At 37.0% G+C, this 18,030-nt stretch overlaps 1 protein-coding gene across 9 annotated transcripts in view; it reads right to left on the bottom strand.

Moving 5' to 3' along the window:
* NF1 (neurofibromin 1) overlaps positions 1-18,030 on the bottom strand; it is a 255,886-nt gene that overhangs the window by 116,830 nt on the left and 121,026 nt on the right. For 5 of the 9 annotated variants that reach the window (XM_089900773.1, XM_089900775.1, XM_089900777.1 and 2 more), the window contains exons 17-30: positions 17,462-17,623; positions 15,731-15,980; positions 15,106-15,179; positions 14,795-14,878; positions 8,276-8,716; positions 7,734-7,873; positions 7,348-7,470; positions 6,790-6,873; positions 5,936-6,052; positions 4,574-4,755; positions 4,243-4,454; positions 4,024-4,080; positions 947-1,108; positions 706-809 (exon numbers count right to left, since the gene is read on the bottom strand). In XM_089900773.1, coding sequence (XP_089756899.1) covers positions 706-809; positions 947-1,108; positions 4,024-4,080; positions 4,243-4,454; positions 4,574-4,755; positions 5,936-6,052; positions 6,790-6,873; positions 7,348-7,470; positions 7,734-7,873; positions 8,276-8,716; positions 14,795-14,878; positions 15,106-15,179; positions 15,731-15,980; positions 17,462-17,623 — 2,192 coding nt within the window. The remainder of the gene's footprint in view (positions 1-705; positions 810-946; positions 1,109-4,023; positions 4,081-4,242; positions 4,455-4,573; positions 4,756-5,935; positions 6,053-6,789; positions 6,874-7,347; positions 7,471-7,733; positions 7,874-8,275; positions 8,717-14,794; positions 14,879-15,105; positions 15,180-15,730; positions 15,981-17,461; positions 17,624-18,030) is intronic. The other 4 variants (XM_089900778.1, XM_022595546.2, XM_022595550.3 and 1 more) reach the window with 1 other exon arrangement.

The raw sequence follows: 18,030 nt of genomic DNA, 5'->3' as shown, positions 1-18,030 counted from the left end.
AATTATTTTAAAAGTCAATGGGATCGATATGGCATTGGCTAAATAATGATATTGCCAAACCACAAAACATTATGCAGCAGTTAAAAAGAATCCGGTTCATTATCTTTCTATGCTGACAAAGAATGATCTAAGACACAGGGTTATGTTAAAAAAAAAAAGTTGCAAAACCATGTGTATATTGATAATATCTTACCATTTATATTAAGTGCTCATATTATAATATAGTTTCTACCACTAGAAATATGTATATACAAATGAATTGAAAAAGGACAGAAGAACGGCCTAACTAGTAACAGTGCTATGTCTCTAGAGGTGACAGTCAAAGACACCTTTAATGTTATTTGTAACTTTCTTTAAGAAAAATGTGTTTGAGGGACTTCCCTGGTTGTGCACTGGTTGGGACTCTGTGCTCCCAGTGTCGGGGGCCCGGGTTTGATCCCTGGTCACGGAACTAGATCCCACATGCATGCCACAACTAAGGAGCCTGCGAGCTGCAACTAGGGAGCCTGCCTGCTGCAACTAAGACCCAGCGCAACCAAATAAATAAATATTTTTTTTAAAAAAAAGAAAAGAAAAATGTATTTGTGTGTAACTTTTATAATTAAAGACTAATCTTAAGAATCAAGGGGAGAAATTATGAGGGCCTTGCCTCATGTAGTGGAAATGAAAAAATGGAGAGCTGTTGCAGATAAGAGGATGACACACCTGGTAGGATCTACTTCAAAGCTAACATGCTGCCAATCAGAGGATGTGATCACAATCCGTAATAAAGGATCCAGGAGTTTCTGTAGGTAGGTAGCACCATATACCTAAAGAAATACACAAGTAGGAATTTATTATGCCGGCTCCAAATATCTTGCATTAAAGAAGACATTCTGCTCTGTACATAATCACTGTTTGGCATATCTCCGCACCAAAAAAAAAAAAAAGATAAATGGATACAAACCTTGAAACAGAAGGTCATTATTTTACTGGCCAAGCTGTTGCCTCGGAAAAGAGTCTGCATGGAGTCTGCCAATTCTACTTCCTTAGAAAACATGTTCCAGAGCAGTTGGTAGAGTAAATGCCGAGAGTCAAATAGAGTCACTAGAACTCGAGCTAGTTCATCCTGAGAACAAAATAAAATTGTGTCAGTGTAAACAGTTCCATTTTTCCTTAAGCTGGAAACTGAAAGGCAAATTCAAAGCTGACAACCACCTGCTGAACTGAGGTATATGGTGAATGATTAAGTTTTCCCCTGGGATTTATCTGTGTATATCTGTCTATGACAGATGACTATTTCTATACACTACAGTAGCTGCTAACTCTAAGGATTAAATGATAAAAGGTAAGAGAGGCCAAGGCTTTACCAGAAGACAAAAAAAATCCAGGATTCAGTTCAAATTCTATGACAAAATGAAAGAAAACAGAAATAGAAGATGATGGCAAAGAGTTTGATATGCACAGATCATTTTCTTAGAAAATCAATGAGGGCAAATAAGACTTCGGTGACCACAGAGCTCTACTCTCTTCTTATATGGTCAGGGAAACTCAGTGAACGCTGAACACGGCTAGGCAAGAAACAACAAAAATGGAAAAACTACAGGATTTGCAGCAAGTCAGGACAAAGACCTAGGCTGTGCATTCAGAACCAAAAGATTAGCCAGATTTACATACAAAGTGGGGATGGGTGGCTAATTCCCATCTAGGTCCTAAACGATAAGCCTCATAATTCCCCACAGTAAAGTATCTTTTGGTACACTCAAGAAAAATGAACGTGATAGTAAATCACTGTTTAACCATACATGTTGGGAAGAGATTTAGAGAGAACAGGGGTAGCCATAATAAGATGGCCCAAACTTCAATCAGTGACAACAAAGCCAGGATCATGGCCTGTAGCTCCTCTAATTCTTGTCTGGTCCCAGGATTATTATAATCTGTTATTCGAATAAAGGAAAAAATTTAACAATCCTAACCACAGATAACTGAAGCCAAATACGACCCAATACGCTGCTATACTTCCTACAGTTACATAATACATAATTGACTAGATATAAAAATTCTATCCTCCATTTTAAAGCCAAGTGTAATTACGAGAGATAATTCAGTTACAAAATAAAACTATTTTTAGACTGTTGTGCTAGTTTTTTCCACTCTAATCCCTCCCCTGCAAAATTCTGAAAACTTTAAGCACCAGAATTTATTTATTTATTTATTTATTATAGTATTTTAATTTATTTAAGAATAACATAATAAAAATAACATCATAAATCCATAACATGTTAGCATAAACAATAGTTTTGGTAAAAATAATTATATTTTCCAAAACAACAACAACAAAAATCTGTGAAGAGTAGTGTTGTTTTGTATTTTTGCATTTTTTAAAAGTGTCTGGCTTTATAAATGGTAGTTGAATTTTCATATAAGCACCAGAATTTAAATTTACAAAATAGAACTAAAATTTTTAAAGTTATCTTGTATTTTGTTTAGATACAGTTCAAATAGATCTGGCCTAATATAAAAGTCCTTCTGTAAAAAAAAGTCATTTAGTATAAAACACATAAGAAATGATTTACTGAAAGAAAACAAAATGATTAAAGCCTCTTGGACTTAACTAATTCTATTTTATTGAAAAAATTACTGATAATTTTTAGCGCTAATTATAGGTAGGTGCTAAAAGGTAATTCAGAATTCCATTTTCAAAATATATGAAGATCTGTGAACTAATGTTAGGCTTCAAGAGGATTTCAACAATTTCCTTTTTCTAACTCACTAGCTACAAGCAGGATTCCATCTTCATTCATTAAACAATTACTTACTGAGTCATTGTTATATGCCAGGTTGTACTTCAAGACCTGGAACTACAGCAGTAAACAACATAGACATACTCTGCTCTCATGTAGCTCACATTGTGGTGGAAGGAGACCAAGCAATCAAATAAACAAGATAATTTCACATAGTAAATAACTGCTGCAAAGAAAATATAACAAGGAATGGAATAAAATGACTGTGAGTGTGGTTTTGATTGGATGGCCAGAAAAGACCTCACCAGGAAAGTGATATCTGACTTGAAACTTGAATAACAAGAGACCAGGGAATAAGTATTCTAGGCAGCAGCAGCTGCAAGGGTGCTCAAGGGTAGAAATAAGCCTAACATGTTTGATGGCCAGTGTGGTTTCAGTCTGGTGAACAAGAAGGAAAACGGCATAAGATGATGTCAGAGATGAGGCAGGGCCCAGGCTGGGTAGAGCCCTGTAGACCAGGGTAAAGAGTTTGAGTTTCATTGTAAGTATGAAGAATAAGATCCTACAGCTTTTAAGCAGAAACACATCTACAGGCAACAACAGATTACATATAATTAGATACAATTATAGATATAATTATAAATTAGATATAATTTACTAAAATGAAATGAAATGAAATCATTTTCAGTACAGTATAAACTAAACAGCTTTTTAACATGGAAAGGGACAAGCTTTCTCAAATGTTTAGCATATGTTACCAAAAATGATATGGTTCTAGGAAATTTTTTATTAACAGATGCCAAATAGCCATATTATGTCTTCTGTATTTAAAACAAGCAATGTCACAATTTCAAATGCAAATAAGAGTGGTTAAATTTTTAAAAAATTGTATAACGCATTACAGAAAAAGAGTTGTGAACTAGAGGTATATCAATAGTAAACAGGCATAAGCCTTGAATTCTAGTTCTAGCATTACTAACAACTAAATATGAGATTTAACCCTAATTATCTCATTTAATATATGAATACACCAGACCAGATCAGGGGTTTTAATTTTCTTTTGATGAGTGTTCAAATGGAATTTTTCAGTGGGTCAGGTAAGGAGTTTGAGTTTTACTTTAAATATGTGAAATAAGATCCTCATATTTAAGAAATCTAGTGAGGGCTAGAAGAGCCAACCACTTTCCACAGCTGAGAATCACTCAAATAATATCTGAAGTTTCTTCCAGCTCTAAAAGTTTTAGCAATTAATTCAATTCATTGATACACACTACTATATAGAAAATAAACAAGGACCTACTGTATAGCACAGGGAACTATATCCAGTATCTTGTAATAACCTATAATGGAAAAGAATCTGAAAAAGAATATATATATATGACTCAATCACTTTGCTGTACACCTGAAACACTGTAAATCAACTATATTTCAATTTAAAAAAAATTCATTGAATGAATGAATTTTGAAGCTTCTGCTATGTGCCAGGCACTGTTCTTCTCCTCTTACTCAATGAACTTACCCACTGAGAACAAGGGACCACATTGGCCAGAGCCATTGCTATTGGGAGCTCTCCTTGATCACCCATCATTGTGACCAACTCTACCAGTCTCTCAAAACGATCTGCCAACACCGTTTCTGCAAGTGTGTCAAATTCTGTGCCTTGTTGAAGGATTTTTGTCAGAACTTCCATAAATGTAGCTCTTGTCTGAAGATCTTTGTGATAACCTAAGCCTGATATAGACAGACAGATGCAAATTTACTAACATGGTCTTTCTGAAGTAATTCCACTTGTCTTACATGCCAGTTCTCTAGGTTTTAAATTTCTAAATGAAGCTTTCATTTTATCTCACCTATGGAGTGCATGAGGCCACTGTCCACGTTAGCATTGAGTAAGTTTGACATTGCCAGGACTGTACAGTGCCTCAGTGATGCCAGCCTCCGAGACATGCCACGTTTCCTGCCACCTGTTTGTGCATTTTCATCTTCAACTTCACTACAGTCGTTCAAAAGGTTCATAAACAATGTGAAATACCTGTGAAATAAAAAGACTGACCCTTACCCAGTGAAGGCCACATCAACCAGACAGCGAATCAGACATTCTGAAACCATCACATGTGCATCACATGAGTGGCTCTGGGTATCTGCTTCTCTCCAGTCTTGGGGAAATCAGCCAGCATGGCTCATTATGAAGTGTTTTGTGTTGAATATGATTTTATCCTGACAAAGCTCAGTACATACTTCATAATATAAACACCAAATACATGCAGTGTTTCCTGGCTAATGCATCACTTTTAATGTTTAGAATATAAAAATTAGTGGTCCAAACAGTTTAGACAATGACATTTTAAATGACTTAAGGAGGTGATCTGGGTTTTACTACCAATAAAATTTCACCAATCGGACTTCCCTGGTGACTCAGTGGTTAAGAATCCGCCTGCCAATGCAGGGGACACAGGTTCGAGCCCTGGTCCGGGAAGATCCCACATACCGCAGAGCAACTAAGCCTGTGCGCCACAACTACTGAGCCTGCACTCTAGAGCCTGCGAGCCACAACTACTGAGCCCGCGTGCCACAACTACTGAAGCCCGCACTCCCAGAGCCCGTGCTCCGCAACAAGAGAAGCCCCCGCTCGCCGCAACGAGAAAAAGCCCACGCCTAGCAACGAAGACCCAATGCAGCCAAAAATAAATAAATAAATAAAATTTTTAAAATTCACCAATCAAATTGTTTTCTTTAAAAACCACGAAACACTGGATTACTGGACTGAATGTCAATATTATGACATAGTATGAGTGTGTTTCATGTTTGGTCATTGCAATCACTGTTGCTTTTGTTGTGGTCATCCATTTACAATGCTTGGTGTCAGTTTATTTATCTCTTGTAAAAATAAAATACAGTGTGTGTGTGTGTGTGTGTGTGTGTGTGAAAAAAAAAATACAGAGTGTTCAGTAGAAAGTAAAAAAAAAATAAACCACAAAACACATGTGCATCACATGGGTGGCTCTGGTATAGGGCTTCCTATACAAGCCCTATCATGGATAATATTGCTTCGAGCACATGTTATATTTTGTGAGACAGCGGCTGATGGCCATAATAACAAAGCAACTGAGTTCCATTTCCTAAATATAATCATTTGCTACTTCGGTTATGCTTTGTTTTGTTGTGTGTGGGGCTTTGTTTTTTGCTTTGTATTTTTGGTGACTGAAATTTACTTAAGAAATAACTGTGATTTGGCTTCCATCAATTCCACACCATCTCCTTCCTCAGGCTGCAGCGGAAGACCAGCCAGGAGTGAAACTACTGCTTCCATGCTTGCCTGGTCCAAATCTCTGAAGAAAAAAAAAGTTTAAAGGCCACAAATCTTTCAGGTTCTTCCACTCCACCTTCCCCTCAAATAAACTTCTTCCTAACAGATACAAACTTTAATAACTACCTATTTCATTAAACAAATTACTATGAAAACCTAAATAATCTGAGTTAATATGCAGAGCCCAGAATGCCAAGACATTTCAAGTTGGGGAGAGGGTGATAATAACTTTCTACAAAGTAATCTTGGCAAAATGACTACCTTAAATGAAAAGCACAAACTATGGAACCAAGGCTGGCCAAAGAAATATATGTGAATGGTTTTTGTGTAATACATAATGTTTAAATATTTCTGATACATTGCAGTAAGTGTTTATCTTTAGAGCAAACTTAAGCAATTACATTTTAGAAAGACTCAAAAGGACTAAGTTCCTCAAATAATATCTTTATCCAATCAAAAATTAAAAACAATCTAAGGCTTTATATACCTTATTTTCCAACTGTAGACTATCCTCCCTAAACAGACAACCCAAGCTTTCCAAACGTAACACTCTCTCACATTTGTTTTTACTGAAAGTCTTTTAGTTAAAAAGAAAAAGAAATAATAAAGATTAGTATCTTTATATAATTCAAATGCAAAAGCTTGAAATCCCAAAAAACAATTTCAATACACATAAAATGTATGTACACAAACTATAATGAAGTAGTAGTAGCACCTAGAGTTAACCTGCTGATACTTGGTTAAGGTCTTTTTTTTTACCTTGTAAGACATTTTACATCCTCATCTGCTGCTTGGTTTGATGTGCCCATAACCCAGTCTGTCAGGTACTCCACCATCTTATTCCTACAGAATGGCAGAGAAAAAGACAAGACGACACAGCTTTTTTAAAGCCACACATACACTTTTAGTCATATGAGAATTTTTAATAGTTCAAGTAATTTTCCAAATCACCCAAGCAACGTGACAATTTCATAAAAGAGATACTGCTATTACAAATCTAACAGTGAGAAGGGCGCAAACATGAGCAACCTGGGTACCGATCCACCACATCAGCCCTTAGCTATGGTATCCATTTGGATACAGAATCAAATTCTTGGCCTCAAGTGTAGTGTAATTTTAGAAAAAGGGAGCACTGTCATGGGCACAAAGGTTTGGGAAATTTGAAAAGATACGAAGAGAAAAAAAACCACACACACATAAAATGCTCCTTTTTCACCTTCCCCACTTCCCATGATAACCAGGTGCACACTATTTTTCTGTACTTCACTTAACATAATAAGATTTACAAGACTTAACTTTGCTCTTTTGAGAACTCACCTAAATTTCATCTCTTGACAAAATGAGAGGTCGTCTCTCCTTGCCATCATTACCTCCACTAACTGACACAGTTTCGTTTTTATTTGAATTGCATGGACCATATTCCCAAGCACACGAACATATCTAGACACAGAAGCATTAAAAAAAAAAAGATCCGATATAAACAAAAGAGAAGATTTTCTAAATGCTTTCATCTCTAAGTAAAATGATTAAATGTAACCATAAGAACTATAAGATTTTCATTTTGTTTATATGAGAACATATATAACTTCTAATTACCTTATTATTACACCCTAATTTGGGTGCAACAGAGAAAAGGATAGCAAATTATTTCACTACTAACTACCGATACCAATGCGTCTGCTACACTTCAGTAGAATGCTTACCTGACCAGGTTTAACATCATTGTTTCAATGCTAGCTTGCCCCAGATGTTCAGAGCTGCCTTCAGTATGATTATCTAGTAAGTTCTTCATTATAGCTATGGTTTGCTCCACGAACTGAGTATTGGTGTCAGTCAATAAAACCTACACGAAGAACAAAACATTGGGAATTGATTTGGGAATCAATGCACAGCAGACAGACCACAGAGAGATGAAGCTGCCTGATCTAACTGTCATACACATGCAGAAATTCAACCATGGGCACATATCCAAATGTGCACACAGATACACACAGACACTCATATCCATACCCAAGACATTGTTAACCCCAGGCACGCCCATGCACTAGAGTCCCTAAAAAGCAAATTGACTCCTACATTAGACGATTCTTCTTTTTGCAATGTTTTCACCTATTTTTTTAAAATTATAAGTGAAAGTTCATGCCAGTATCGGAATTAAATAATCTAAAAGGAAAAGGCTTCATTATTTCAAATGAGTCACTCTATTCACAGGGAAGGGTGAAAAATAAAACAGAGAACACTTTACCTGCCCTTGGGAGTCAAAAAACTTGCTGATGGTATTCTTCAGTTTGTTAAAGAGCATTGGATAAAGAGCAGGACTCAATTCTAGACCCACCAGATCCTTAACATTGGTCCGTATCTGAAGTCCCACTTTCTCATGGTTACAGACCATTAAGGATAGCAATCGATCCATAAATTTGCTGACAGGTGTATCTGCGTTTCCCTCTGAGGACATCACTGAAATCATGGAACCCTTGCGTTCACTGACTGGGCCCATGGGTGGGCTATAGGTTGCCAGGCCAGAATTGCTTCTCTGCTGCAGGCACACTCCCCCAAGGGCGCAAAGGAAGCCAGTCATGTTGATCCATTCTTGTAGGGAGTCTGTGTCAGACAAATCTATGGATCCTCCTCCACTCACATGAGACATTCGCCTCTTAACGATGGTCTTGTGAAGGCTTTCAGCAGCCTAAACACAAAATTTTTATGGAAAGCATGAATTCAACCTCAATTGGTTGAGAGATTTGACAAATTACTTTTTGTCCAACATTTCTTCCATGACAAAAGAACATTTTTTACATTTAAAAAATCCAAGTCTTCACTCTGTAATTTCTAGTCACATCAAGGTACCTTACTGCTTGAGGATGGATGAGTCTTAAGTTACAGAATTGAAGGTAGTGATACACGTATATCCAGTATCAGATACAGAAGGTGGTGATGGACTGCAGTTCAGGAAGGAACATACTTTCAAAACATTTGCTTATATCAATTCCTGGACACAGAGGCCATATCTGTGCTGCTTCAAGGAATATAAGCATTTGGAGATTTTTAACCAAGTACTGTGTGCACTTAATAACTTAGTGATTGCTGAAGTTCAAGTGCTCTGGGATCAGCTTTGTAAACATTGTACTACTATTAACATATTGGGTTAGCCAAAAAGTTCATTCGGATTTTTCCATAAGCTCTTGCAGAAGATCTTATAGATTCCCACATGGCAAGATGAGAGTAACCAAGTGGGAGAACCACTGAACATAGAAAAGAGTGTAATGAAGGAGTACATAAAAATTTAAAAATCAATAGAAAAAAATAATACTCTACAAGAATTTGTAACGTGACAGAGGAGGAATCTTCCAGGAGTTCTGGTCCTTTTAATTTATGGAATAGAGATGAGAAAGAAAAACTTACTATGTGTAGCAAAAAATTTTCAGATTCAATTTCCCAACTGCTTGCAAGCATAATACTCACCTTACTATAGAGGATATATCAACCTAAGAAAGCAACATGTTAGGGACAATCTGTGACATGGATGATGTAGAAGTGCCACTGCATTTGTTTCATTAGGTATGTCTGTTTTATGAGGAAAATGACCTCTCATGAATGACTGCTTTGAATATGGGACTCTTAAAACTTTGCCATTTCTTACAGCACATGGATTTACTACAGTTGTATCTAGTATTAGAATATGGCTACATATCTCTGCTGTCATGTAGCACATTATCTCTTTTAGGACCTACATTATCAGGTATTTATGCAAGTTCCCTGATCAGGAGTTAAGACCGAGCGGGGCTCACAATATGGATGACTTAATGTGTAGCACAGTGAAAGAACCATTGAATACAACGCTATGCTTTGTTTTTTTTGCGGTACGCGGGCCTCTCACTGTTGTGGCCTCTCCCGTTGCGGAGCACAGGCTCTGGACGCGCAGGCTCAGCGGCCATGGCTCACGGGCCCAGCCGCTCCGCGGCATGTGGGATCTTCCCGGACCGGGGCACGAACCCGTGTCCCCTGCATCGGCAGGCGGACTCTCAACCACTGCGCCACCAGGGAAGCCCTTTACGTGATCTATTTTGACTAAGAGGTTGACTGGGCTCAGTCAAATAATGAATCAACCTCACACCTTCAACGATATATGCAATAATGAGTCACTAGCATCAGACATAGAAAGTCCATCGCAAAAGAACTTGCAGACTGGCTTATAAGCAACAATGTGGTAGAGCAAATATATGGACTGAATTTCATACTGAGATTATCAAACACTGTCAAGTGACTGAATTTTTTTTAGCAGCAGCAGGATGACTGAGTACTTAGCATATTGACTACATTTGGGCTGCAGCACAGCTGAAAACACTGTAGTTGGTATATGCATGATTTATTTCCTTTATTCATCAAGAATTTGGATCCAGTACCACTTAGACATCTTCTTAATCTGGTTTCAGCTCTTCAGCCAAGTGTTCGTGCTGAACAGACATTATACTTGGCATTGATGTTAATTAACGCATTATGGAATAATGTATTAGCAGCTAAGGCTCAGCTACCTAAACAGTTATTTGGCATCTTTATTAATCTTCCCATTGAAAATAAGAAAGAGGAAGAAGAGCTCAGAAGACCAGCTCCATCACCTTCGTCACCTGCAGTTAGTCCTCAAAGCAGCAGTAACAGTGAAACTCATCAGAATGGAGGCAGTGATATTGAAATGGATGAGCAACTTACACATAGAACGAAACAGATGCAATAGCAACTTTCAGACACAAAGAAATCCAAGCAATGAAGTTCTGACAAAACTGCCAACAGTGGTGAAGATGGAAGCAGTGGTCCTGGAAGCAACAGTAATGGATCTAGCAATGAGGTGAATTCTACTAATGCAAGCCAGTCAGCTGAGTGCTCTGGTAACGAGGGACAGTCAGAAGACACTGCAGATTTGAAGCCCTTCAAGAAGATGCAGATCATGGTCATAATCCTCGTAAAAGTAGTTGTGGTACGGATCTTTGGAACAGAAAGTTAGAAAGTCAAGCAGGCATTTGCTTAGAGGATTCCCAAGGCCCATCAGCAAGCAATGGAACAGGAAAGGACCTGTTTTCTAACCCTGAGCCGATGCCATCAGTAGATAATCAAATACAAATGCTGGATGCCTGTTCACACGCTGAAGACCCAGAACATATTTCAGAGGAAATGAATGCTGCTCATATAGCAGAAGCATCTCAGGAATCTTGCAGTATTACACGCACTGGGGACTTCCTTGGGAGACGATTGGAAATGAATTATTTGCTTGTCGGCAATTTAGCATCGCTAAATTCAGCATCACTACCACCACCACCACATCATCATCACTACCATGATGGGCACACGGCTGAGGATAAGCTAAGTACAGATGATGTCCGTTGCCGCAGCTCCCAGGTCAGCGCAAAATCAGAGAAAAACATGGCTGATTTTGATAGTGAAGAATCTGGGTGTGAAGAGGAGCTAGTTCAGATTCATTTCACAGGCAGAGCTACCATCTCATCTCTAACAACATCTTGCCAATGTAGCATCTATTTACCATGAACATCTTAATCAAGAACCTATAATTCATAAACATCAATTCAACAGTAATTCCGTGACAGACATTAATTTGGATATTGTTTGCAAGAAAGGAAACACCTTGTTGTGGGATACAGTCCAAGATGATGATACAGTTAATCTTTCTGAAGGATTAATAAATGAAGCAGAGAAACTTCTCCGTTCCTTAGTATGTTGGTTTACAGATAGATCTGAATGAGATTTATTGAAGGTTGCCTCGAAAATAGGAAACAACAGGTAAATAGGAATTAAAAAATTTTTTATGCAGTAGTCAAAGTTCATTTTGCGTATTCTTATCAACTAGGTGTGGTGAATTCATAGCATTTAACGTACCATTATCAACCTATTTTTTAGTAATTGTGGTTTTCATATTAGGTTTAAAGACTTCCCTTACAGGGTTCATATTGGGGTGGTCAAAAAGTTCGTTCGGTTAATGAATATGTTGTTCAATAAAGTTCTTGGTGAAAATGAAAAATGTCCTTAAAACCCACCGAACTTTTTGGCCAACCCAATATTTTATCGTCTTGCTTTTATCAGTACTTTTCGGCACTTTTCTTGATTAGATCATCTCCAACAGAAACAAAGGAGTAATAGTAATACTTATTCTCTTCTTGACTCTGGGAACATAGTGGTGATTACTCTGGTTTCAAATTACAGTTAAATGTTCTTAAACTGTGTCACAGTAAATATAAAAGAAGCTAAATAAGTGACGTGACGTTAAACTGAAGCTGAAATATAAACATTTTGATTATGACACTGTCCTTTCATCTGGGGAATCTTTTGTGTCTTGACTTTTATAGTGCATAAAGAATTAGATTGGTGTTTCTTGTCTAGTTTGAATTCTGCTATATATTTATATACTTCTTCGGGGCTCAAATGATTACCACAAGTTTCTTGATTTTCAGTTCTGTTCCACTGGTACAATTTCAGGTTTCCCTTGTCTTATACTGTTTTGATAATGTTGTCCCATTCTCTGACATAGAGAATTCAGTTATTAACTGAATATATTATATTACATCATATCATATCATATATTTTCAGAGTAGCTCTGCCCAGGCCTGATATAAATGTCTAATTTTATTGAATATTTAAGTGCTTCAAAATATTTATCTAGTTGAATTAGAAAAAGTATGTACAATATTTTATTTCCTACTTCTGGTCTTTAAAGGGTTATAATTTGAACAATCCCAAAAGAAAAATTGCTTGTTCGTGCAGGTATAAGAAACCACTAATAATAGACCCCTGTTAGTGGATCAATTGTCTCATTTTGTATATACTCTTTAAAAGGAATGCTTTCCATGGCTGGATGATATGTGGTCATTTCCACAGATATTATGCCTGTTCACTTTAAAATGTTAGTTATCTTTTACAAGTTTTTGTGAAACTGTCAAACAGTTTTTCAACGTGATTATATCCATTTATATTCCCCATATGTGCATCTGCATACCCTGTGACCCAGCAATTCCACTGTTAAGTGTGGGCCTTACAGAAATACACCTATAAGGTCAGCAAAAGACACGTTCAAGAATGTTCAGAGCAGCACTATTCAAAGTAACTAGTCGGTGTATAACTATCCAATGCCAAAAAGGAACAGAAAAGAAAAATTGAGGACTGTTAAACAAAATAATATATTGCAATAATAATAAACTACAACTGCACGAAATAGTGTGGCTGAATCTCACAAACATTATGTTAAGTGAAAGAAGCCAGATACTAGGGTATACTTCTATTGCTCTGTTTATATAAGTTTAACAACAAGAAAATGATTGCGTTCAATCAGGACAATGGTTACTCTCGGTCATCAGTGACTGGAAGGGGCACAATGAAAGCTTCTGGGATGCTGGTAATGATTTCTTTCTTGATGTGGGTGCTGGTTGCACAGGTATGTTCACCTCCTAATATTTTGCACTGTCACTTTGATTTACACATATTTTTGAATGTATACTTCAATTTAAAAAAACTATGCAAAGATGCAAAAAGAATTTTTTTAAGTAAAAAAACCCAAACTTAAGATTATCATATACATTTTTAAAGAGCCACTAAAATATTTTTATCATAGACTAATATAATCAACACAGGATATCAAATTTCTTTTAAAAAGCTTTGATTTACATGAATGAACCTTGCAAACATTATGCCAAGTGAAAGAAACCAGTCACTAAAGACCACATGTTGCATGATTCCATTTATATGAAATGTCCAGAATTGGCAAGTCTACTCACACAGAAAGTAGCTTAGTGGTTGCCTAGGGCTGAGGGCTGGCGGCAGAGGTGCGGGGGAACGTTAGGGAATGAAAGCTAATGGGTGTGGGTTTTTATTAAATTGTGGTGGTGACTGCACAACTCTGCATATACTAAAAACCACTGAATCACACATTTTAAACAGGTGAATTTTATGGTATGTGAATTGTATCTCAACAAAACAGCTACCAAAAAAAAAAAAGCTTTCATTTTAAAGCCACGTGTCCCTCTCCCAATAATGATATTAGGTACAGATTTTTGCTTCACAAAAACATAACTTTTTTTCTTGTTCTAAAAAGCATGACAAGAAAAAAACAATGGGAGACTAATGAGTTTTTCTAAAACACCTAATAATGAGAACAATATGGCCATTACAAATCAAACATACAGAAATATCAATTGTAAATGTCCAGGGTAACATGGTAACAGTTGATGAATGAAATGCCCACATTTTAAAACTTCATTTAACCTATGGTTCAGTCTTCTGGCCACCAGATCCCTTAATTAGAATACCTAATAAGATAGTAAAATGTATTGTTTCAATTTTAATTTATTTTTCTCTACCTTTGTTGCTCCTTTCCTGAAAATTCTGTGAAATACTCTGACGGAGAAAGAGAAAGAAAAGAGGGGAAAGAAATGGTCCTACCATAAATCATCTCTAGCTCAGAGCTGTCCAATATTTCTGCAATGATGGAGACATTTAATATCTATGCTGTCCAATAGAGTAGTCAACTTCCACATGTGGCTATTGTATGACAGAGAAACTGAATTTTAATTGCTTTTAATTTTAAATCAAACTTTAATTTGACTAGTGGCTACCATATTAGTGCAGGTTTAGATGAACCACAACTAAATATCAGTCTGAAGACATCTACATACTTATTATACTAAGAGGTCACTCACAAAAGACGAAGTAAAGTACGTATGTTTAGGAGATCAATCAATAGACAAAATCAACTTCACAAACTCACCTGGCCATCTTCCATTTTGGCTTTTGGGTAGTTGAGGATTAGTTTTGTAGCTTGTTCCCACTTTGCATGTGTATCTTCCCAAGCCTGAAATGAAGGCAATTACCACTTGAAAGCAACTTTAAACCTAGAGCTAAAAATCAATCAGTAATAGGCAGGTCTCAAACCTGGTGCGTATTATAATATCCTACTTGTAATATGCACATATTTTAGACTTGCTTCAAAAGCTATTCCTGGTCACATATGCATAACACCAGGCTTCTAAAATTGAGGGTGGGGGCCTGAGAGGGATGTTTCTGTTGCCAAGGGCATACCTCAGTGTTTCCTGCGGTGGGATGCTCAATTCGCCGTAGTAATGCCATCACTCTTTTCTGAAGTGCTGCTCTTCCTAAGCAAAGACAACAACAAATCAACCTACTGCACTTAGAGCCCTGCTTGCCAACGGAGAACCTGGCAAGTCCAATCCAAAAGGCAGAATAGGAGGAGTGGAAGGAATACTTCAAATGATAAAGCTGAACACTTCCTTTTACCAGCCTCACAGGAAAGGGGCACTTAACTGGGACTCCACAATGTCCACAGCCTAAAATAGCTACTCCCACCTAAACTTACTCATAACATGTGCCAATGTTTATAAAACTTCACTACATACAGTTCAGGCAGAGTAAATTATATAATCTATAACTGAAAGCAATTTATACTGCCAGTTTTTAAACAAATGTATATGGCATATTAAAAACTCAGTGAGAAATTAACAGCTTATTTCAAATACTATTTACTTTCACCTTACCTTGTGCAGAAAAGGATTTCAGGTAAGCTATCTGAATTAGCCCTGTAAACTTACAAAGTAGTAATCTTAGATACATCCTTATGTTCCTAGAGCAATCAGACGTCACGTGATTCAAGGCAGACTGAGTGAAAAAAACATTACCCATGATTTACCTGTTGACATCATATTGCTGACAGAGGCAAACTCCATGAATGTGTTATAGTTGGGCAAGAAGTTGTGCACTGACACTTCATCCACCCCACACCGGATATCCGCTTCCTCACAGAGGTGACGAAAACAGGACATGGCAACCAGAACAGCTTCAGTGTCAGGGCTCCACAGAAACATGTACAGGGCCACTTCTAGTTTGGTCTGGGCTTGTCGGCATATTGGCGGCGTTCCGCTGTACCCTGCTGCACTATCCTGGGGGTCAGGAGTGGGAGGCAAGTATTTGCAACTTATGTAATTTTACTTACAAAACCCAATAATACAACAAGCTGTGTATCAGATATGTCTGCATACACTAACCCACAAGAGCTTTTCCCCTTTAACCATGATAGGATTTTCAAACCTCAAAATATCTCACCCGAATGAGAACTCAGATTATTTGTACCAACATAATACTACTATCTGTTCAATTTCAACTAGAATAGGTATCCTTTCCAGATCCCAGAAATGTAGATTAAGTCTAATATGAACACAAATAAAACATGCACAACACAAATCTACTCAATGAAAAATATAATACACTTCTCAGTCAATCATAAACGACAAAGGAAGAGGAAGTAACGTGAAATTCTATCCACCCTGAGGGAAGAAATAAAATAATCATGCTGCAAAACTGACTTAACTAAGGACATGAATAAAAACTAAACATTACTGTAGAAGATACATTGGGCTCTGGATAACATATTCCCAAAACACGAAATACAGAAATCCTCATTTACAAAATGAATGCAAATTCTGCAGGTAAGACAAGAGTAAATACCACACTGCTTAGTAGTTGGTTTTTTTTCCTTCAACTGAAGATTATATTGTAAATTATGGATTAAAAAAAAGCTTTGGTCTGAAAAAGAAACTCTAATAATTTGATATTTTCACTGGTATTATGATTTATTTTTAAAGGGAATTATGGACACAGAAGTCATGAGAACACTTACGCATAACATCAAGCAACATGCTTTTGTTCCCAGTAAATCTGTGCTCTTCTTAGTTGACAGAACTTTTAAACTTCTGGGGTATGAATGGTCTTTCTTATGGGATAGAGAGTTATAATAATTATAGTTATCAGTTAAAGCTTATAAGTGTCACTTGAGGATATGGGGAGGGGGAAGGGTGAGCTTTGACAGGGCGAGAGAGAGTCATGGACATATACACACTAACAAACGTAGTAAGGTAGATAGCTAGGGGGAAGCAGCCGCAAGGCACAGGGATATTAGCTCGGTGCTTTGTGACAGCCTGGAGGGGTGGGATAGGGAGAGTGGGAGGGAGGGAGACGCAAGAGGGAAGACATGGGAACATATGTATATGTATAGCTGATTCACTTTGTTATAAAGCAGAAACTAACACACCATTGTAAAGCAATTATACCCCAATAAAGATGTTTAAAAAAAAAAAAAGCTTATAAGTGTCAAAAAATCAAGTGCTGTTTACACATAATCTCATTTAATCCTCACAACAATTCTGGGGCAGAAATTATTATTATCCCCATTTTAAAGTCAAGGAACTGAATCACAGAGATGTTAGGAATTTGCCTGAGGGTCCACAAAGAGCAGTAACAGAACTACAAGCTAAGCAGTTCTTCACTATGCTGTATTACCTAGCTGAAATTTACCCAAGTTCATTCAGAAAAAAATACAGAGCACAGATGATGATACAAGAAAACTACAAAAGAAACTCCTTACCATGGATGAATTTCCTTTTCCCTTTCGGAGAGAGGTTCCAGGAGTACAAGTACGTAGTAATTCTTCATGATCTATGGACACCTGACTGGTATTTCCACTTGAAGGAACATCACATCCTACTCCATAAAGGAAGAGAAAGTGACAGGAACTTCTATCTGCCTGCTAGAAAGAAAAAATAAGCCTTTTCAAAGTACTGATAACCAAGAGAAATAAATATTTAATATAAGTTGTCTTTCTGTTTGAGACTATCCTGGAAAACCTCTCCTTCCATCTCCTGTTCCCCTCACATTGAAAAACATTCACTAGAAACCCAATAGTACAAATAATGTTTCCTCAATATCTCTGAAACTCCTCTCAGTTTTCCACTCTTCAAATCATGAGAATCAACAGATTCTAGAAATGTAAATTAACGTTTCTAGGTTTAACAGAGACACAAGTAAAACATCAACAACATAAAGCTACCACATGAAAGACATAATGTACTTCTCGGTCAATTAAAAACGACTAAGATTGCCTCCCAAAAGACTTATATCCTGTGCCATGGTCAGGATAACTGGAAGTTGACTCTT

The sequence above is a fragment of the Delphinapterus leucas genome, chromosome 19 (genome assembly GCF_059928025.1).
Source record: "Delphinapterus leucas isolate spDelLeu-1000000601 "Yukka" chromosome 19, BTC_Dleu_Yukka2, whole genome shotgun sequence".
NCBI classification, from domain to species: domain Eukaryota; kingdom Metazoa; phylum Chordata; class Mammalia; order Artiodactyla; family Monodontidae; genus Delphinapterus; species Delphinapterus leucas.
The sequence above is the reverse complement of the archived record's forward strand: the minus strand, read 5'-3'. Positions and strand labels throughout refer to the sequence as shown.